This window comes from Cyphomyrmex costatus, unplaced genomic scaffold (assembly GCF_001594065.2).
Source record: "Cyphomyrmex costatus isolate MS0001 unplaced genomic scaffold, Ccosl1.0 scaffold43, whole genome shotgun sequence".
Taxonomy (NCBI): domain Eukaryota; kingdom Metazoa; phylum Arthropoda; class Insecta; order Hymenoptera; family Formicidae; genus Cyphomyrmex; species Cyphomyrmex costatus.
Window position 1 is genome coordinate 2,628,188 of NW_017278534.1, and position 23,375 is coordinate 2,651,562.

Sequence of the window (23,375 nt, forward strand, 5' to 3'; positions counted from 1 at the left end):
ACCACAGCGGTGTCGCACGTACAACCTGCCATTGAGATAAAATACATCGATGGCTCTTAGATGTGCACCAATTTCTTCGGCTGTATCGTGCCAAAATGCGGTACATGCCGCATTCCCGACAGAGGAAATCTCGTGAAATAAGTCTTAGAGCACGGAGCTGAATTGCACCGACAATTCCGAAGTCCGGCGCGAGAACGTGACATGATATCGAGTCGCCGATAAGTTGCGTGCATGTTGCATCGACAGATCTTGAAATCCGAAAGAAATCCCTTACTGCTTTCGTGCTCTCGCTATTCCGATGCGCTCACCCGGCTATTTCGCGCATTATATCGTACCGAATTGCAATACGCGTGATACGCCGAGCCGCCAGGACAAATCCCGTGAAATAGGTGCGTGCCGGCGCGGCGGGTGCATGCGATGCTCCATTGCGCTGTTTCGTTATTCCGTGCGATCGTAACTGTTAATTGAATGCGTTAATTCACTCTGTAATCTTGTGTAGCCGTATTTACGCGTAATGGTACAAAATGCACGGTATATACGACCGCGATATTGCTCGTGTAGGCTTGTGATATACTTATGCACACGTTCGCGAAAATCAAACGCGATATTAGTACGAGAGTCATGCAAGACGTAGTTATTTAGAGGTACCTATGGGAATATTAATTTGCGCTGCAATGCCATTGTGGTAAATGCCCATTTACGGAACATCAAACAGCGTAGCGAAACGCTATTCGACGAGTTTCGATTAATCCAGTTACGATAAAGAAGATCTTGCACGTCACGCAATGTAACTTTTCCGGTAAAGGTGGAGTAAGGCAGTCAGAAACTTTTTCCACCGTGATAGACGACTTAAGTCGGTGACACACACGAAACGCCAATACTCGACTGTTTCTATCTCGCATGTGGATTAAGCGTTTCTCTACTTTAGTTTCGTGATCGCTGAAAAACTTTCGAATGATTTATAGCAAAAGACTTGTTAAAGTTCGAAAAATATTAAGCGTTAATTTATTTTGTTACATTTTCTTTAAAATAATTTTCTTTATTATTATATATATATTTCACAAAATGTAAAAATATTATAAAGCAAATTTATTTATTTATTATACTAATTATATACGGATGTGTCAAAATATTGGCAATAAAAAGGAAAATGCATATTCCTGAGATTAATATATTTGTGTATAATATTAAGTTTTTAATATTCAATAACACAATGCATTTTTAAACAACATTAAACGTAAAATCAACAAATCTTTGATGTGGACTTGATGTGAAAGTAATTGAGGAACATTTTGCAAATAAAAAAGTTTTTGGCTCCAATTTATACATTTTATGCGTATTCACGGGATTATCCGCTATTTTGTTTACATGCACTTTCAAAGAATTGAGAGACTATGTTGTTTTGAATTCAGTTCGAATGGAATATGAAATTTTCATTTGTTAAGTTAATTATACCGTTAACAGAAAAGAGAATAGTAAAAAAAAAAAGGGAATTCACATATGCGTCCCAAATTCAAATTGGCGATTAATAGTAAAAATGATGATAAAACCGAACCGTTTCAACGAAATTGATCCTTAATGGTTCGGGTGTGAGAGCCATGGTGCGTGCGTAACAGAGGTTTCGATTTAAATCGCACGCTAATTGAACACGAACCCTCGGGATCGTTCGCGTTTCAGTTTAATGGAAGTCGTTCACTCGCAAGTATTTCGAAGTATTAATTTTTTTCACGAATAAACTCACGGCGCCCGAGGTAAGTTGGATTATTAGCGCTCATCTTCGTTGCACCTAGAATGCGATAACCGAGGCGAAAGGGTCGAAAGGGGATGGGGGAAGTTTCGACGAAAGCAGTCGACGACCTGGACGGACGAGCAAGAAAGGTTGATTAATACCCGAGGTATTGTTTTATGGAAATTTCCGGCCGTCACAGGACGCTTTTTATCTTATGCTCTCCCCTCCCTCGCTACCACCGTGTAACCCATTAAGGGCGAACCTGTCGTATTGTCATGCTAAGACGTTGATTTTCCTTCGGTCCTCATTATCAGTGCTCAGTTCCGGGAGAAGTTCGTGAGAAAGTGAGAGATCCTCCTTCGTGAAGAATAGTTACTACATCTCAGGGAATTGAGGATGAATTGGACGTCCGTGAAGATCGTGGAAAAACTCTCAGGCCGCGGTCTGAATATTACGAGGGGAGATGGAAAGCGCGTTTTACGGACAGAAGCGCATTCGGTTGAGTAGGATGAAAGATCGTTCTTTTGAAAATGTGTATTATCCATCGTATAATAATTGACAGCGTTAAAGGTGAATTATTTCTGATATAATCACTTACAAAAAAAAAGTAAATAAATGAACAAAAAGTGGACGTGATAAATTTCTATTCATGTTTCCCCCTCCCTCTCTCCCTCTCTCTCTCTCTCTCTCTCTCTCTCTCTCTCTCTCTCTCTATTATGTCACTAACGAAAGAAGAAAAATAAAAGAAAATATAGAGACGAGAGAGAGAGGGAGAGATTTATGTTAATTAATTATCATCATTTAGCATAAATTATATGTATCGTGTAAACGATTATAGATAGAGATATGAAATTTAATTTTATAATAATTTTATAGTAGAGTTTTGTAAGAGATTAAAACCAGTTTCATAGAAAACAAATACAAAACAATTCGATGCACAATGTAAAAAGTATTAAAATAAAAACAAGAAATTTTATATCGTTTTTTAAATAATGTTTTATTATATTATGCATCAATAGTGAAATGAGTTTGCAACGAGAGGCAAAGAGTAAATAATCTTCGATGAATTACGTAAACTCCAAATTTGGAAACGTACTTGCAAGAACACAGCTGTGATATACAGAAGGAATAATAAGATGGGATAGAATAGAATGGAATGGAATGAAGTGTGTGCACCAGAAACAATACCATATAAGTAAGAATGGGCTATTAGAAGATAGTAATCGCGCATTCGCGTATGTCCGTTTCTCGTTCTTTCTGTCCATATTTCTTTTCAACTATCACATAAGCAAATCGCGTTGACTGCTACTTTTCCGTAGCAAGTTTTCAACAGACGTCTTTCAACATTTCTATGGTGAATTCAACGATTTAGCCTATTTCAATACTGATCCATGTTTATCCATGTTACAAATATGAACAATTATTTTCTGCATATGCAAAAATATTATCAAATATTGTTATATAATTCCATGTATATTCATTCTTAATCACTATTTTTAATTTGCATTTCAACATCATTTTATATTTTTTAGTCATAAACGAAATTGCGCGAAATTTCACGTAATATACTTACAACCTCGTATAAACTGCGTTCGTGTAAAACTGATCGCCTTTTTTATCGTCATCTCAGTCATGTATCAAAGATTGGTATATCGAGATTTGCTTAGGTGATAGAACAATGAGCAGCGCGAGCAATGAACTGACCGAAGCGAGGTCGATTTCGTATTGCCGTATCTCACGGTGGATGAAGGTCCATGGAAAACTGTCGCCGCGATAAATCGTAACGCCGATGAAAATCCGTGACGCTATTAGGCGCGGGCGATAAACGCGGCTATCGATGCGAGTCCGATAAAGCTCGTTTCGGTCATCTATGGCAAGAAAATCTAGCAGCCTCGGTAGACCGAACAAGAAATTATAGCACGGCGACGTTGGAGCCGGCGTGATCGAACGACCGCTATTCCGGATAATCTTGCTGCACTAATGAGATACATGGCCTGATTAATCCCCCGATGCGAATCAAGAGAAATGAGCATAAAACGTCGGAATGATGTTTTAGGCAGATATCAAGCGGCGCTAGTTACGTTGAAATTATCATACGTAGAAATAAATGTTATATAACGCGTGAGAACGTGTAATATACTTCCTGCTAAAAGAAACCGCGTAATAAAATGGCAGAACTAGTCTACGCGGTATGCAGACAGATGTGAGTTGTCTGCGTGACTTGTGACGCTCTTGAAAAAAAATGCAAATGCTATCAAGTTTATCTCGATCGAGAAAATGAAGTCTTCATTTCATGATCGGAATCGTCTTAATCGGAAAGAATAGTTTCGTTAAAGTATCTAAAAGTTTAGCTAAAATAAATCTACAAATAATTTTATTGAACTTAAAATAATTATTTATGTATAACGCTCAAGCTAGTTGCACGAATGTTAAGATGTTTTGCTACATTGCTGATCTCATACTTGAACGTTCCACGTAATTATTTTCATAGTCCAACAAAATCATTTTCAACTCTGTAAACTAGTTAAATATTTCTACATCCTTTCCGTGCAGTGATCAAGATGCTTTCAATTATAAAAAACTTTTGTCGATATTCAAATCAGCTTGATAGCGTTCATATTCTTTCCAAGAATGTCACAAGTACTCATATCTAACTACATAGCGTGAGACTAGTCCCATCATTTTATCATGTATTTTCTTTTAACAGGAAATATATTACATTCTTATATGCATTATATATTTTATTGTAGGAATTACATGTAGGAAAGCCAAGCATGAGAAGCAATGCTGCAAAAAATTTTTACATTCTAGTAATTAATTGGAACGTCCTACTTAATTATTTTAATAGTTCAAAATTATTTTCTGATCTATATTATTCAAATTTTTTTAGATACTTATTCCATTGTTTTTTTTCGTGTAGAATGCGATGCCTTATAAAATAAGTAAACATCAATTTCAGAAGAAATTCGAATATCATCCGGTGCGTTCGATAAGTTCGTTGACTTTGTCCGAAATTGGAGAAGTCGATCAGAATGCTAAGTACTGGCATCGCATCAATCTAAACAGCGCCCATACAAGCAAGAATGATATATCATGTGTCCTTGTCTGGTATAGCCTCACTAATTCTACGCGTCTGAGAACCGTTGATCAAAAGGGACTAATCGCGCCCGCATCTATTCGTATATCACTCGAATATCTACCTGTAAAGTGGAGTTAAAGGCATCGTGCAATTGGCACTACGCTCGCTTATAATTAAATCGCCGTTACCGCTTAACAAGATTTCGAAAACGCCATGAAGCTTGAGAGGCGATCATGCTGGGTTTCTGCGGATGACGTATGGAAACCACCGGAATTGCCTTCGAGACGTCACGGGAGGACAGAATCTCGATCGTTAATTTAATAATTTCCGCGATGCGATAAAAGTCGACAGCGGCAATGAAATGGTAATTTAACCAGATATGCATACGCAATCGTCTGTGTGGAAGTAACACGAAGCTGAATACTCGTTCGACTACAAGTAATAGAGACAGATACTTGCGAGTTTCTCATAGCGGACATTATATTTTCTCACTGGGCGCCACAAGAGCATCGGCTAACAACACCTCGTAATTTCGCTCGTCGCAGCACCGGGCGTTCACACGCTCACGCGTGTCGGTTCTGCGAGTACGATTGGCAGCGTGAGTAATTTCCATTGCTGTTAAGTCAGTAATATATCATTCTTGGAAGTTTTATGATGCCTACCGTGATGACAGATTACCGATTGTACCGGCACGTTTACTTTCACGCGAAACAGTATTACTTTCGTGTACTTGACCGAGAAGCAACTTCCGCGGTGATTGATAGATGATATAAAATTGATGTAACCTTATGTATTCTCAGTCGGGATTATGATTACACTTTCTTACACTTTCATGATAATATATTTCTTTAACGTTAACTGTGATCTTTACTCTAACTTTAGATTACAATTTTGTTTAGTTAATGCTTTATTTTCGTAATTATGAATATTATAATTTCAAGATATACTTTATAAAAAGTCAAACAAATTTTGATAATTTTTAAGTGTAACTTAATTGCGTAATATAAAAAAAATTTGTTACAGCAACATGTGGAATTCTAAGAAAAACATCTGGGATAAAGCTACAGCTGTTTGAAATGAATAGATAGTCGAGTCGAACCGACCGACGGTTTTGTTCGCTCCTCGGTATGTATTCAGAACACGTTGTTAGTGTTAACAGTGCGCTTCTATACTCGATCCTTTCTCAGAGCAAATTATATCGTTTACTGGAGTCCGGGAAAACGATAAAAAGATGATATTAGAAGACTAACACTAACATCTGCGGACAGCTCGGTATATTCCACATACTTAAAAGTAGCTCGCAGGGATATTCTCTTTTAAAACGTTTATAAAAGCAAAAACTTATGATATTGCTCACGCACGCCATTCCGCAAAATTAAATTTAACGTCGGCAAAAAGAACGATCGTTCGAGCGAGTCGAGCGAAAGGAGAGCACGGAATTTTACGATTATTACGTCCCGGACTCGAGATCATAATGTCATCGAATCAATCTTGCATCTCGAAACTCTTCCGGCCGAGTACTCGCGGCGTGCGCGGAGAACGAAACGGTGAACCATCGATCTCGCGGTCGGAGTTCGCGCGCGTCGTTATAATGGCGCCTCGTCCGTTTTTGTCCGGTGAAAATCTCGGGATGCGGTCGATTAACTGCCGTGAATATATTGTGCGTAACGCCATAGCCTTATGTGTCCGCGTAATTAGCCGGTCTTACCGCGCGACCGGCGTTAATGAAGGATATATACAGACATACGTATGTACATACGCGCGAACGCGTGTGTATACAAGGCCGCTACTAAGTATCCAAGGATGACTAATCTCCGCTTGTACCTCGTTGACCGATCGTTATGGCCCGGGTAACGACACACGGTGTGTGCCTTCTTGTTCCCTAACGAAGAAGAAAACGACGAGCAGAAGGAGATACTGGGGAATATGCCAAACGAAGACGCATCTTCTCGCACACCCTTGGGAAACGCTTAACCCCGCACGATCGTATGATAGAACTAATCGCGTCCGCATACCGGTAGAATCGATGAAGCAACGACGATGATCGACGATCGATCGTCAACCCTTAATCACCATCCGTGAATCACAAGTGACGCCGGTCGCTGCGAAATCCGTCTAGAGACCATCGTCTCTTCACTTCCCTTGAACGCCTCTGCGTGTTTCCTTCTATTTCTCGATAGTAAATTCATAGGAAGGAAGGGGGGGGGGGAAGGTCAATGAATGAGATAAATCTACCGCGGAGGACACATTGATAATCATTTTACCGGTTATACGAGAACGCACATCGTCGACACGCTATGATGAGCTTAACTCTTCCACTATCGTTCATAAAACGTCGATCACGATAACGGATTACATATGCACACCCCCGACATCGAGACGATAAAAGCGTATATCCAAGATACACCGATCGAATTTCGTAATGTCATCATAAGTATCCAACAGATATCATCGACTTTCTTCCATGTGCGCCTCCGGATCACAATCGTTAAGTATTTTCTTATCATTTCATACTTATAATAAAAATAAATCTCATTACCAAGAAACTCCGACATTTAGATATTGCGAATCTCTAGAAGGAGCGTACTCGAGAAGGAGCGACATGGATTTCTCACGGGAGACAAAATTATCATTATTGATAAGAAAAGCAAGCTGTCGTGCATTACGTCTTGATGTTGTGCTTATCGGAGGGGAGGTAAATTTAGCCGTTGATACGAGAGTGAGAAATGGTCGTCGGGAAGTTCAAGGATTTCATTAAAGTAGAAACATCAGCGTATCAACTCTTGGGCACCGTGGAAAACGAGGAGATGAAAGTAATACCGTATAATATCATGGCAATCGGCCGTGCTGGAAGTAGCGGTGCGAGGTGGATAACTCTCGAGGATCACCTTGACCAAGACGGAAGAAAGGCAGCGCGGCGCGCTAGCTGAATGAGACCCGTAGCTGGAATTGTTATAAATCATTGCGGACAGTGGCCGCTAGCTACCGCGTAGCCCGTACGTTACCGAAGCACGCATATGGGAAAATAATTTATTATTATGAACGATGATGAAGGAGGAGGAGGGGGAAAGTGGAGGCTCTTGCACGCTGCGCTGCCACCCGCGAGAGCCGTAACACGTTTGCAGAAATACGATTTCGCGATGGATTATTTCTGCGGGTCCAACGACCTTGCCTTGAAGGGTAAATGGGTAATGTTCGTAGAAGTGTGAGGTAACGGTGAAACGTTTTATGACGGCGTTAATAATCTGCGTGCGTTTAAGTGGTAAATATTAGCTTACTTTAGAACGGATAATCAGAATGCAGTTTGATATGCGATTGCCTCAAAGCTATCCGGACGTGGGAGTGTGTATGAATTCAGACGTTACGCAATATATAACCAGTTGCGCTTGACGTACGCTCGATTAGTAAAACTAAGCGTAGGAATTATTATCAAAATGTTTAAAGCAGCGGTATATTATGTGACCTGCACGTTATTTTATGTGATTACGTGACATATAAAGACACATTTTAACGGTATTCATTCTCGATTTAAATATTGACTACGGTTTCGATAATTTTATACATTCGAAATGTTTGGCGCAGAAAAATAGTTTCCTGTTAAGAGAGAGAAATATCAATATATTTTTTATTTTTGATCTAATTAAACTATACATACTTATACTTATAATTAGACCACATCACATTGCAGTTATAGATTATTTATCATTAACTATAACTAAACCAGGTTAGCGACATGATATTTTAAATAAGAAACGAATGAGTAAATGAATAAAGTAGTAAAGTTGCATATAATAATTTCATGTCGGAAACTAGTAAGAAAAATACGTTTCAAGAAGGTAGATCTGATTTTCTCACCTAACGTACCTAAATTGAGTTAAGCTTGTGAAAGCCTCCATGAGGTAAAGAAAATTTGCATACACAATTTTGACGCGCAAACAAATAATAGTGTCGATTTTATTTCCGCGTGATGTCGCTCGAGCATCTGGTAAACGTGAAATTTTACGGAGCTGCTTAAATCGCGAAAGTCTGCTCTCAACGACTTGCTCCCTCGCAACGCGTCGACGAGAACAGGGTGCGGGACTCGGCAAGCTTGTTTGGCAGAAGAGTGTGTACCCCGTTACTGGAGAGAAAAATTTCATTTGCATTTGGCGAGAGAAAATTGTCAATACAACTGAAAAATAAATGATATAACACAAAATACAAAAAAGGGAAAATTATAAATAATAAATAAATTTAATGTATATAACTCATGGGGAACTTTTCATTGTGATTTCTTCATACATATTTCGTAAAATTCTGAATGTATTTTATCCACAGAGACTTAGTGGATAAAATACATAAATACTCTGTGTCATATTAATAATAAAATAAATATTATTTCTACAGTTGTAAACGTAGAAATAACGTTAAGTATATCAAACATTGGATATAATTTTAAATAAGTAAGAAATTATAGTAAGTTCTAGGATATATTATACTAACAATAAGTATTATCTCGTCAAATTATATTACATATAACAAGCATTAGTATTGCAAATAAATATTATGTAAATGTTGATGTATTATTAAATAATTGTTACCAAATTTGAGAGGCAGGAGATACCTTCCTTCGTATACCATCCGTTAGATAAACAGATTGAACATATTAACTAATGCATTATGTAGGAGTGTAATGCACTACGTGTCTAATGATTATGGCTATTCAATGTACAAATGATTGTTCTATTTAATGTAATTTCTGTAAACAGTAAAGTTTACTATTACATATTCTGAGAGTATATATGTATATGTAAGATAACGTTTAATAGTTTTTCTATAAAATATATAAAAACTATTTTATAAGAAAGCTAATTATTAATTTCTAAAAATCGAAAGATAATTAAATAATCAGTCAGTTATTAAAATGGATAATAAAATATGAAATATATAATATTAATTATCACAATTATGTCAATTTTAAAAATCGTCGGATTAACTTGTTGCTCTGTGAGTTATTTCACGAGTGATATAAAGTTCGATAATGACGCACACATTGCATCATCAAATTGATATTTCACATCGTTACTTGGATATATAATGATCGGTACAGTAATCCGTTTAATCTTTCGAATACGGAACTGCAATACGGTTTCCGACTACGAGAGTTTGAAACTAGGTAGTGCGCTGGTAAAGCGTTAATTATCGGCAAAGTGTCGACAGTGATTTCCGATAAACCTTGCCTTCTTTAAACGTTACGCAGCATTCACCGATAACGATCATGAGAAAGACAGCGTTTCCTTGCCACTGCAACCGTTACTGCTTATCCTAAGGGCACGAGTCGTAGAAAAGCTTTCAAACGAAGTCCTCGATGAGAGTCTCTCAAAGCGTCATAGGCGTTAAGGGATCGATTCCCTTAGAAGAGTCAGTCAACCGCCGCTTAACTAAGGTACGAACGAACGGTTTGGGTAAATCGAGCGTAGTTTTGAACTTATGTTCTGCACGATCGAGAAAGTAGTTGTCGTTGCGGTCGTCGTCGTTAAGATTTACGCCCGACAATCTAACAGCTTTCGTCGTGGTTATCGATCGTAACACCGGGTGAGTTAATTACTACCGGTCCCACCGCTCCCCCGCTTCTAGTAGCGATACGAATCCTTTCCGTCCACAAACATCGTTAATTAGCTTTTCATTGTGACAGTGACTAACATGACTGCGAGGGGACACACAACAACCGTTTTGATACGTATGCTAGGCACGTAAGAAATATTATGTTATGTCACGTCGGCTAAAACTGAAGGCAACGGATCGTACGGGGGATCGCGTCAAACTATATTTCTCGGCGATTTATCTTCAATCAACGTTTTCCTCACCACCGCAAACCGCCGAGTGCAGTAAACCCGCGCAACCGCGTGTACATACAACTGCGAAGGTGATGAGCGCGGAAAGCAACGGTAATGACAATCAGAGAGCGGTAGTTCTATTATGCGTGCGTAACCGCCGATTCACCGGTAAGCTCGCAGGTGTCCCACGACCTTGCGCGAGCGCGTCTGTCTAGCGGCGGCATATTTCCACTCCCCATCCTCGCGTTCCGCAAGACGTACATACTATTTAATAGCGGCAAAAGATACCGAGCTTCTCTATAAGCCCGCAAACGCACTTCCGTTTTACGTGTACTCACGTTGTTTGGTACTAGAGACGAGTGCGTGTATCAGATCGATTTTATTTTCAGCGTCACTCAAGGGATTCGACAAACTCATAAAATAGAAAAATTCAATGATACTATTTCCGCGATGCGCGTTCACTTCTCTCAAACTCAGCTTCTGTAACGGATAAGCTCGTCATTTGAATGAAGGATTCGATAACGTGGGAACTATTCGTGAAAGAAGTACGCGCTACACAAATGTACATTTGCCGCGTATGAAGAGGAGATTCCTCGTATACGCTTGCGTCCAAAGGATAGATAGCAAATACTAGATTGAAAACTGATGTTACCGAGCCAGAGACAACCGACATCCCCCAAGAGAAAAAGAGAGAAATAGGAATAGAAGAAGAAGCAAAAAATAAGAAAGCTATGAAGAGCTACCACCCCCGGCGCGTTAGCCTCTATGCAAATAAACTGCTTCACGCAACGAACGAGCGCGATATACAGACTCGAGCTCGCGGATCGTAATGCCGCTCCCAGCCTCGTGACAAGATCTTTTATCGCGATTGAACGCACGAGTCGCAACACGCCACCTTCCCTGTGCCATTGCGATAAGAGCCACCAAGAGAGAACAGAACCAGAAAAGGCACGGCACGTCGTGGAAACCATGCGCAACACGACGATAGAGGCCTAGAGGCGACGTGAATCGGGGAGCGAAGAGAGAGAGAGAAGGAAAGACGAGGGAAGGAGAGAACGTAAGGAGAAGGTACCACACCACGTTGGGCCATCATCAATCTCTCGGCGACACTTCGCTGAAACCCTCGCACATTTGAGCGAGAGCGAGTATCAAAGTACGGAATAGAGCGAGATATTCGCATAATGCGACCAAAGTTTAATTACCTCGCGTTACCACGGTGTCGTAGGGCTCACCCGATTCTCCGAAATCGCCCAGTCTCTGCCTTACTTCGTCGACGGATTCATCAGCGGCCACGACGGCTATTCTAGCAGGACCGGAGACGTACGGAGATAAACGGGGAGATAGCCACGGGAGAAAAGAGAGAAAGAGAGAGTGGGAGATAGAGACGTGTCGTCCTTAAGTCGCTCGTCCGCCAAGTTCCATAGCCGTGGGGTCTTTCTCGCGATTTGCTTTTCTCTCGTTTCATCTTTCCACTACCTTCCGAGCATTCGTGCTCGTAACTACGCGAGCAGCACGTCGTGGCAGCTCTCTCACCCGTTTCACCGCTCTCCGTTCTCCTCCTCTCCTCGCTCTTTACTCGCGTCCGCTTTCTCGTGTTCTATCTAATTCTCCATCCAGCTCCGTTCCATTCTATTCGTACTCCTCCATCTCTCTTCCGTCGGACAGTGTTGGTGTGCGCAACGTTATGGATGGTAGTGGGTACCCACTTAGAGCGAGCTGTGCACAGAGCGCAGCCACGCATAAACCAGTTTCCTGGTTATCCGACTCCTCGCATTTTCCTGGTCGACGCATAGCGCGTCGAACCCGCACGGAACGTACCATTAACGGAGGCTTCCCCGGCTCGATTCCGCGGGACTCGTAGCGCGCTGCCGTTGCGATCGACGATCAACCGGGGCCGGTTGCAAACCGGTGGTGATGCCAACCAGCGTGCCTAAAGGCTTGCCGTATCGCTTTTAAAGCGACGTCGTCGATGCACGGACACTCTCAGAGAGAGAGAGAGAGAGAGAGAGCCCGCACATGTCTCGACGTCGAGCATCGAATAATTACGTAACGAGCTCCCTCCTCTCGCGACGATCGCCGAAGAGAGACGTTATCCATCCGTCTGGTATGCGCCGCACAATTCTGCGAGCGTTGGAAACGAGATTCAGAGATTGCCAGTGAATTTTCGATCGCGGAATCGTTAATCGACACTGCCATTCCGTATCCGTGAGAGGCGTGAATTGAGCCGCTGTGCGAGAGCATATCGATCGAAGAGATGTTATCGAACGATAGGCGAACATTTACGGAACGCATTCCAGTAATTTAATCTAACCGAAGTGCTGGGTACACAAAAACGAAATCGGGGAGACGACTCGGGAGACAAGTGGTATGGAAATTTCAGCGCGTTTTAATGGAACGTCGTTATTTCACATAAAAAAGAAGTTTCGCGTCTCTCTAACCGTGAGACACCAACATTAGAAATTTAACACTCGAGAGAAGAGAGCCTCGCGCAATAAAGTGGTACGAATTAAATCACTCGGTGACTTTCTTAACGATGCGGGTACCATCCATAAATCTAAGGGGCTCGTATGTACGCGACCGAACGTACCGTGGAATCCACGACGACGTGGCTCACGAAAGCCGCACTCCTGTAACCTTCTACATAACTTTGCTTGACCGAGAACAGGTATCGAGAACGGCCTTACGCCGTTATGTGATAAGTCGCGTGTCCGTTAATGTTACGCGAGTCACTCGCGGTCGTGAGTCACCGCGTCGTAACCTCGTAGCACATTTGGCAGCCAGTCGGGAAAACATATTCTAATTGACCGATCGACTAAGTTCTCACGACGCCCCAGTGCGTCTAGCAGATAGATGAGAAAACGAAGCGATCGATCGCAGTAGGAGCGAAGTAATCGATCGGCGTTTCAGCAACGCCAGGCGTAACGTACTCGGCAGGCAGGCAGGCAGGTATAGGTACTGGTTGTCCGTTCAATTTCCATAAGAATTGCTTCAGTTCATCCGGAGTGGTTGATACGAGTTAATGTAATGCTCCACACATACAGGCGTATACCTGACATCGGCATTATCGTGCCCACGCCTTGAGACAGTGTGCAATAACCGCGCGGCGTTGATGCTATTGCCACCGATTGCTGCAGTAATTATCTTATCGCGCCGCGCGATCGCTCTCCTTGCGCACACCGCCACCACAACGCTACGGTATCTTTATTAGTAATAACTTAACACGCACGTTAATAATATCCAGACGATTCATACGTGGTTGCCGGTGTGTCCGGCACGAGAGATTTTACGGCGGCGAGCTCGACTATTCGACAGCACGATGATCGATCATTTCCTTAGATTCTACGGGAAGCCAGAATCTCATTCGATCACACACTGTCCGACGACTTATAATCTCTCGAGCGTAGAATTTCAAATTACCGTTCGCGCAAAATGGGACAGTCGGCGATGTAAGATTATCCCGTTGTCCTCTTTATCAAAAGGATATATGGGCCAGACACCGAATTATGGAGCAAGACAGAACGAGAGGGGCCCCCCTATCGTTGAGTCGATTGATGCTCGAGGGCGGACGGATGGTAGTCGTAAATCGATGGTCGCGACGACAGCGAAGCGGCCGTTTCCCTGCGAAATTCCGCGGCGCGAGATAGCCGTTTGCGATTGAACCCGATGGGACATCCAGAAACCGTTATTCCGCCATGGTGACGCGATGGTACAGGCACCTGGTACCGAGCGCTGCCCCTCTCCGACCATCCTTTCCCTCTTCCTCTCTGTCGTCCCCTTCTTTCTTTCACTCCTTCTTTCCATCTTTTTCCCGCGCGTCTCGCGCTGGAAGCTTTCTGAGTGCAGATCACTTGCCCGAGTGTTTCCACGGAGACACCGATGCTCGGCTGGGTCGCGTTGTTCACACGTGAACATTCAATTTTGCTCTCTTTGAAAGCCCCTTCTTTTCCCCCGTTCTCCATCGCTCCCTTTTCTACGCCCCGTTCATTCGTCCTGTTTACCGCACGGCATAGCGCAACTCCCGCTTCTCAATTCTTGGTATGCACTTGCTTTCTCTCTCTCTCTCTCTCTCTCTCTCTCTCTCTCTCTCTCTCTCTCGACATAATTACTATTTACCAGACACGCATCATCGGCTCATTCCACGAGTCTTTCATAGCCGCAACAAGTACCGAGTAATGACAGAGAGTGCCCCGCGTCCGTTTACTCCGTCTAGTTCCTCGCACCGAGGGAATTACCTTCGCTGGTTGGTGGTTCACCACGCGTGCCGGCCTGAAATGCTCTCGCTCGATCGCGTATCCGCTGCACGATACGAGCTATTCGCATTCATACTCTCACCAATTAAACATAACCATCCAATGTCGTATCCTTACATCGGTACGCGTGTGGTGTCGTTGAGAACACGTGCAACGGTGATTTTGCGGCCGGATGCATCCGCGATTGTCCGAATCGGTCGACATCGCACGCTCACGAGGCTACAAAATGATACCGCTCTCACGCCACTGACGGCGGAAGCAATTGCGAAATGAATTAACTTTGCGGCTGATTCGGCAGCGATCCCTCGAGGCGATCGATCCGTTATGTTGCGTTGCGAAAGAGCTGGGAGAGAATTCGAAGCAGTACTGAGAATATCGTGCTTATCTTCCGCGTTCTATACAACCTTTATCATAGCTAAAAAATAACAGACGACAATATGCTTAGCTGTCAGATCCCTTTTCTCATGTCACCTTGTTTGTCAATGTACAAAAAAAGAGAAACTTTTCGAATAAGCGACGGTGGAGGCTGATATTTTAAAAGAGGATAAGAGGACGTCAAGGAGCTAGTAAATCCTTGTCAGCGTATAACTTAACGCGTAAAGTACCACGGCTCACCCAGCTTTGGCTTAATCCAACAAGAACATAATGTGTCATCGTGCGAAAATAAACCCTATTGAACGGATCGCGGAAGATGTTAAAGTAGGTGGGCGACAAGTGGGTTCAGGATCCGCTAAATAATTTGATAACTGCGAGCTGGCTATTTTCGGCGTTTAAAGTGGCGTGACTTCACCGATCTCGACTTGGGAATGTAAAGAAAAAAAAAAGGAAAGAAAAAATAAAAAAAAAACCGGAAAGGTAGAAGCGCGCGGGGAATTTGGGCGGGGATACGCGAAGTAGCCGATCAAGAGAAAGAGAAAGAGGTAGGAGACCAGTGATGTTTTCAATGGTGTTGTACCGGCGATCGAATTGTGCGTACCGTTCTGTCCTCCTTAGACGGCAGCGGCCTCGGTCCCCTCCGGCAGACGTCTTCGGTCGCTCGTGGAAGAGCCACACTGCCAGGTGTACACAGTGCCTAAGAGCCAGTCGACCGACATAGTTATATCCTCTGAGCGGCCGCGGTGGTCGCGAGGCTCTCTCGTATTGCGAATCAGCGTGTTACGTCTGTGATTTCGTGGTGTGGTTTACGCTATGCGCGACAAACAAAAGTAGCCGGTTTCTTTTTCCCCCTTTGGATTTCTTTTTCTCCCTGTGTCTCTCTTGTTTTCGCGGACCGTTTATAAGGCTTGGCCCACGTTTGTGTGTACTGTTCCAACGTTGTGCGCTAACGGCCATTCCCGAGAGCTCGCGTGTTTACCGATGATTCCGTGAGAAAGGTGCCCGTGGAATTCGCCTTCGCGCGGCGCAGGAGTGCGGGCCGAAAGCGCCGCCGAATTGCAACGTGCACTATCGCACCAGTGGCAAATCGCGAGCAATTCGCGTCCCAAAATTCGACATTGATAACATCGGCTGATACCTACTGCTGTTGTTGCTGCCGCTGTTCTTTCGACCGTTCGACCAGGTACGTTTCCTGGAATTCGTCTGTGTACCAAAGGTACACCAGCAGTGCACTGGTGTGTTTTCGATGTGCAGCATGCGTAGGAACATGCAAGCCGCACATTTCGAACGGCGGTATATTTCGTCGTTATTTTCGGCGGAACGAAACTGTCAGAGTTTGTCCGGATTGCCATTGGATCGCGATTCCATGGGGTCATAGTGGTCCACGAAAGTATCCGGCGATTTAAATTCCCGCATATGCACGCCGCGCTGTTTGTTATTTATTGCGCAATGTATGCAGCGGTGTAACGGAAATATGAACGATTCTCAATTTTTATTGCTCTGTTCCGCGTTTTTAATATTCTAATTGTTATTTCAATTTATTCCTGTTGTCCAAGCGTTGTACATACACGATCTGTCATAATAGTGCTATATATTGATAAATCCAGATTGCACGTTATAGATATTAAATTATAAATTGCGCGTCCCATGCTTGTCTTATTGAAAGCATTTTAAATTTAGTGATCGCGTTTCATACTTGTGCATTTTTAATTTATAAATCGATGTTGATGTGTTTTACGGTTGTAGAATTATTAAGATGCTGTACTAATTTCTGCAACTATAAAATCTTTTAGTGTAAAAATCTTGTTTCTTTGAAACTACTGTTAGTTATCGTAGCCTGTTTTAATGCCATTGAATATCGTTTCAAAGCATTGCTGACCATTCGCAAAATTAGTATTGTTACAAATATTTTTACTTTATCTTGCATTATTAATATGTAGGCAAATCTTATTTTCCAATTTACTATTCCTGTTCCCGTTCACTTATAAGAACAGCGCGACACTTGACCAACGGCGATACATTCCATCCCGTTAATCCCTGCTTCCGTTAATTCCCCTTTATTCAGTCCGTCAGAGTGCTGAAGCATTCGCTTAAGCAGCAGAGAAAATAGTCTCATAACGAAGAAAAACGGTTCAGAAAAATACTTAAGACGTTTAATTCTATGTTCTTTTTATTTTGCATTTAACTTTGAAAAGTAGTATCGTTACTATTGTCATTAAATAGGATAAGATTCTACGAGAATCTTAAGCAACCTTCATCATGTTCATATGCATCAATTTTTCTTCCATTTTCAACCTTTCTTTTAAAATTTTCATAGTAATTTCCATAATGAAGAAGATAAATATTAAAAGAAATTTTCAAGATGAAAGTTGCACGACATTTCGTAGCATTATTCTGGGAAACTGAGAAAATGTACAAACTTGTCGGTTTTTTGTCTGCATTTCTAAAATTAAAAATGAAGACAACAATTTTCTGTGGAAAATAAATCTTTTCCTATTTCCTTAAACTCTTTTTATTTCAAATTTTTATATTTTCTCAAATTCAACACGATGAGAACAATTTGCTGAAGTATTAAAAAATTTAGCTAGATACAGATCTGAAAATAATTTTATTAGACCATCGAAATTTTTAGGACACTCAAACTGATTGTTGGAATGTCAAAACTTCAGCAAAATCGTTCTCTCCATAAATGACTAATAAATTGTTTTCAAAAACAATTTTGTTTCAATATCACACTAGAATAGATTTTCTTTTTTCGCTAGAATATATACGATCAAAGATGTTTATCTAAAAGCTCACACTTTTTAATAATGTCATATTAAATACTCATTTTTTTTTTGTTACAGATTATACGCGATCACGACGTTACTGTATTCTGAGCGTTCAATCGAGATACGACAATGACGAGACCGTATCGTCGATATCTCGTCACGTTACTGTTGCTGTTGCAAACCATCTCGAGGTACGGCCAGGCGATTGCCGCGGAATCGACGCACGCGACCGATCTGTCGCCGTCGTCCGCGTCCGTACCGTCCGGTCTCTCCGGTCCGGATTACACTGGACCATCCGCGGGTTCGGATGAGTGCGATCCCGAGATGGTTGGCTTCGAGCTCGTAACCGGCTACGTGTACACCGCGCCTACGAACATGCTCGAGTCCATACCAGGCACGTTGATGCTCACCGACTGCCTCGAGACCTGTCAGGCAAACGACTCCTGCCAGGCGGTCAACTACGAGACGGGGCTTTGCGTCCTATTCAGCTCTAACGCCGACAGCAATCCAGGTAAGATTGAATCGTTATCGTATCTTCTTAAAGACTGTAGTATGAACTATCGACTATGTATGCGCTGATGCTAACAAACTCCCGAGGCTACTCCCGATAACTGCAGTGTTCTAAGGTGGATATGTTTTTTTCTACGAGTGAAAAGTTAAAGTGGAGCGCGGACTACTTGATTGCCTTATTTACGTGGACGTTAATTACAAACATTCTACAACTTCATGGTGGTATAAAGGAATAATTCCTACCGTGCAAAAGCGTTTTTTAATATTGATAGTTCTGTTGTATACCGTGCATTTAAAATTAATGGCGTTGCTTTAACAGATGCGTTTACGAAGCGATACCGTTACTTTCCCTCTTAAGAAATATCCAATGACAATAACATTTAGAATGGCGTGTAAAGCGTGATAATCTTTTCTTGATCTGTTATCATTAAAATTAGATTTTCATATGCACATGAGTCAGCCTGGAGGTTCCGCGCGTTTTCTTGTTGTTTTGCACAATTATGGCTTTTCGTAGGATAACCGAGATATGTTAAGATCGTTCCACATCAGTCTTGTACGAACATTTTGTGTAATGTAAGGATCGCTTTGGGCGAAGTGCAATAATTTTCTGTACAATGCCCGCGGTACCAATTGCCTTGATCTACCGGATGAAAATAAGCGAAACAAAACGTGAGACATAATAGACGGTGTCGTCCGGTACTCACGTCGGTGAGAATCGGGTCGATGTGCTTATCACACGTTCCTCGCAAACCGTACGCGTAATTTTTCACCTGTCTAGTCCATTAATTAATACATTAATAATGAAAAGATATTAAGGATAAGATAATTTTGTTGATTAAAGATTCTATAACGTGTACAAGAGATTGTACGCTTGATAATTTCTCTAGATTATGGAAATGGTGAAAATATTAAACAGGAATTTTCGCATTTGTGTCAACGGACTTGGAAATCTTTATTAAGATATTAAGCGTATCTCAGAATTATCAACATGAATATAATATGAAATAAATACTTTGTTTGTTAAGATACAAGCAAAAATGTGAATTAAGATTAATTACGGCAGACAATAAAATAACCTTCATTACTTAACTTTATATAAATTGATTTCTAATAAAAAGATTGATCAAACATCAGGTAGGTTAAAAAATGAATAAAATAAAGATATTAAAATGTATTAAAAAATAATTTATTCATAAAAAATCGAAAAATAATTATCCGTAGAAAAATAATAAGACTGTCTTTCATTAGTTTGCTGATGTATGCAAGTATCGAATATTTTTGTAACCCACTATGCACGATCTATATGGCCCAGTATGTTTAACTCCGATGTATATTTCAAACAAATTCTCCAACGTCAAATCAATATCGTATAAAAATATCGAGGATTTTGCATCGAACTGTGCAATAATCATTCTCAACGTGTGTAACAATCTGTCACGAATATTATCTTTCACAATATATTATAGTTTTCCATTTTTCCAGAAATATATCAAACATTTTGATAGAATCAGTATTTTTACATTGGTATTTAATTGCAGATGTATGTACATACATTAGAAATTCTCGTGCACTAATTATTTCAAAAAATAGATATATATATTAAACTGTTAAAATGCGACCTACAAATACGTGGCATAATGAACAACGATTGAATGAAATGTACTTTGAATTTTACAATATGCAATTTGATAAAATTGATAAAATTATAAATTCTGCAATGAAGTATCATCAACCAATATCGATTCTTTTATCAAATAATACAAATGATTGATCGCAAATACCTTTCGGTAAATACTTTTGAAATTGCATCCAGAGATTTTCGCTCGAATCTTATTTAAATTTTTGTAGAGTACGAAACAGCTTTCGCACTTTCAGCGCGGTTGATTTTTCTACAAGAGGCTGCACCCAGTGGAGCAACATATTGGGTGTTGCCCTGAGGTACACTCTTTCTCGAGTATTTCTTGACCCATTATTTTCCCGCTGCTGTTGAATGCCTTTACGGCACGTATACGTATGCGAGTATATCTTCCTCGCAGAACTTTGAAACGTTGATAAAATCTTGAAATAAAAATTACACGTACGTTGCGGTAAATTCATCATTGATACGTTTTGTAATTCAAGTGTCAAATATAATGACTTAATATAATATATCAAACGAGAGAAAGAAATAAATAAAAATTGCAGTTTCTGGAAATATAAAAAATTCAAAGCGATTAAATATTTTAATAGAAAGTTAATAAAAATTCTTTCTTTCTTTTCTCTCCTCCCGTCAACTTTCTTTCTTATGTTTTATATCGAACTGTACGTTTCATTTTTGTACATTTCGCATATTTTATAGAAGACCGATATATATACATACACACACACATATATATGTATGAATTCTGTGTACATTTATATATTCGGTTCTGACGATGAATTATAAGGATCACGTGCATTGTCAGAGGGTGCTACTGCAGTGGTTCCTCATGAATAATGGATACCGGTATAAGTAAGTGTAATGAGAAACGCACTAATTGAATCTTCCGAGGTATAATTAATATAAACTATACGTCCGCAGACATTGGACTTGTGGGCATTAATTAAACGGCAGAATAGGATCTTATACCTATGGAGAAGCGGTATTGTTCCGTTGATATTTTTCGAGCGCATCTGTCAAGGGTAACACATATCAAGTAATTTGCTTCCGAGATGAGGAAACTAAAACAGACGTGTATAAATTACTATCGCGTTACAAACTGACTAATATTTCAAATGATGTCTTAAAAGAGGGGACTACTGCGTCTTTATGTATGCCTGAAAACAATTTAGACACCTATTACTAGACAACTTATTGCGATATTTGTATTTTATATAATTTGTGCAATAGCTCTTTACCACTCGAAAGCCGTATTATCACTTATTATATTACGTTTTAAATAAATAGTATCGTGGGAATAATAACGTTAATTAAAACGAAGTGATAAATGTTTCTAAAATGTTTCCATTGTGCGCTGCTTCTAATACTTTTTCTACCTGCGAAAAAGAGTCTTTATATGAGACAAAAACTGACAATTTAATGAACTAACCGTGATGTACTTCATACTAGTTTTTACAAAGACCTAACTATATAACCGGAACAGATTCGGTTGAAAGACGGCTTCGTGTCCCAATAGTGAACCGCCGTGGTGCCCGGGGCGACGTAACTCGCGCACTGACGAACATCTGGCGAACGAAATAAAAAGTAAATGTCTTGCGATCTCGTTTAATGCTTGCGTGATATTTCTTTTACGCGATCGTCATGCCGGATAATTGCCAAAAGGCACGGTACATCGAAGAGGTAAAGGGAAGCGCGATCGCACTGCTAGCCGACGATGCGTCGTTTTACGCTTGCGTCTTTTGTACCGTCGTAAAACCATCAACGCTTGAACGCACACGTGATAATCTAGTAGTATGGCGAGATACGAGTAAAGGGACGTTAAGGTGCGTCTTAAGAGCGAAGAAAGTAAAAGGTATTCGAGACAGGGCGCATATATGCAAAGGCTCTCTGAGCATCTTACGCACCGGCGACCGTTTACGGCGAATTTCTCGAGAAAACCCCTTACGTGCTAGCTCACAAGTATGCCTGTATGTGACAGCTTGACGTCTACAAAGTACTCTTTTTACTGCTTTTAACCTGCTTTCATCTCGCTCCCGCACGCTCGTTGTCATCCGTTTTTCTCCTTATTTATAATAAGGAATAAGAGAGATTTAGTGTTAATCGTAAGTTTTTGGCGACGAAAGACAGCGCGAAACTGTATTGGATATCGTCGAGATCTTTTTGAAGCGAGAATAGGACGGTGAACTTAATTCGATCGTTCGCAAATCGGTCAATCGCGGATGTCGAAGAGTGGAGAGGGTCTCAGTCACGCTTTGATAGTGGCTCGACACGAGTTTCCTTTCGGCACGATCGTCGAATGAATCTTTTCCCCGTCATCTCGCCACTTATCCATTAAAAAGAAAAAGACCGGCAAATCAGGACTCTTGTCTCGTCGAAACCGAAACGAATGACCGAATAAATTTTTTCTCAGCCGCCTATACATAGCACACGATTGTAATCGATGTTGGCAACAAAACGGCGACAATTGGCGACGACATACCGCGTCACGATCACGAAACTTCTAAAGCTAGGGCCCCGTTAGTCGACGATAGGATCGTCATTTGCACAGGCAAGCGAGCGAGCCACCAATCTCTCCTCACGTCTCGTCTCATCTCTAACGCGTGACCCTCTTTCCGTCCCTGGTGCTTCATTCGCGAACAACCATTTGGCACAAGCAGAGGTACCAGCAGCGACCGAACGTCCGTTGAGGCAATTAGTTCTGGACGATATAGTCCGGTTTAGACGGCCGGCAACGCCGTCCGGTCTGCAGGTTGAATTCTCTGCTAATACCGTGCTTCGCCCTAATGCGTTCTTTCTACATGATCGTACGCGGCTCGACCGTAATCGCAGCTTGGTACCGCCACAAGGAAAATTTGCTCCCGTCGATTCGCAACGATGATTCCCGCCGCGCTTGCGTTCCATCGAGCATGCACCGCGAATAAACGTAACAGCTTTGAAGGTAAAGGTAAAGGTTTCGATCCAAAGTAATCGATAAGAATTGATAACTGATATATTGACAATTCTTCGATATACATGCATGCATTGGACATCGTATATTTGCATGAAGCTTTTTTTTTATGAATTTATGGAGTGGATCTTTTTTTTTCTTTAATAGAGTTCTTTACTCTCGCACGAATGCTAGAATTATTTAATATTACATGAAGTTACAACACATCTATATTCACTTAATATTCTAATAGTAGCAAACGCAATACGCAAAACTTTCC

The 23,375-nt window shown here is 41.2% G+C and overlaps 1 protein-coding gene across 1 annotated transcript in view; it reads left to right on the forward strand.

Moving 5' to 3' along the window:
* Positions 1 to 18,149: 18,149 nt before the first annotated feature.
* Positions 18,150 to 23,375, forward strand: part of neo (ZP and PAN domain-containing protein neyo) — a 66,949-nt gene continuing 61,723 nt past the window's right edge. The window contains exon 1 of the mRNA XM_018544156.1: positions 18,150 to 18,531. Coding sequence (XP_018399658.1) covers positions 18,150 to 18,531 — 382 coding nt within the window. The remainder of the gene's footprint in view (positions 18,532 to 23,375) is intronic.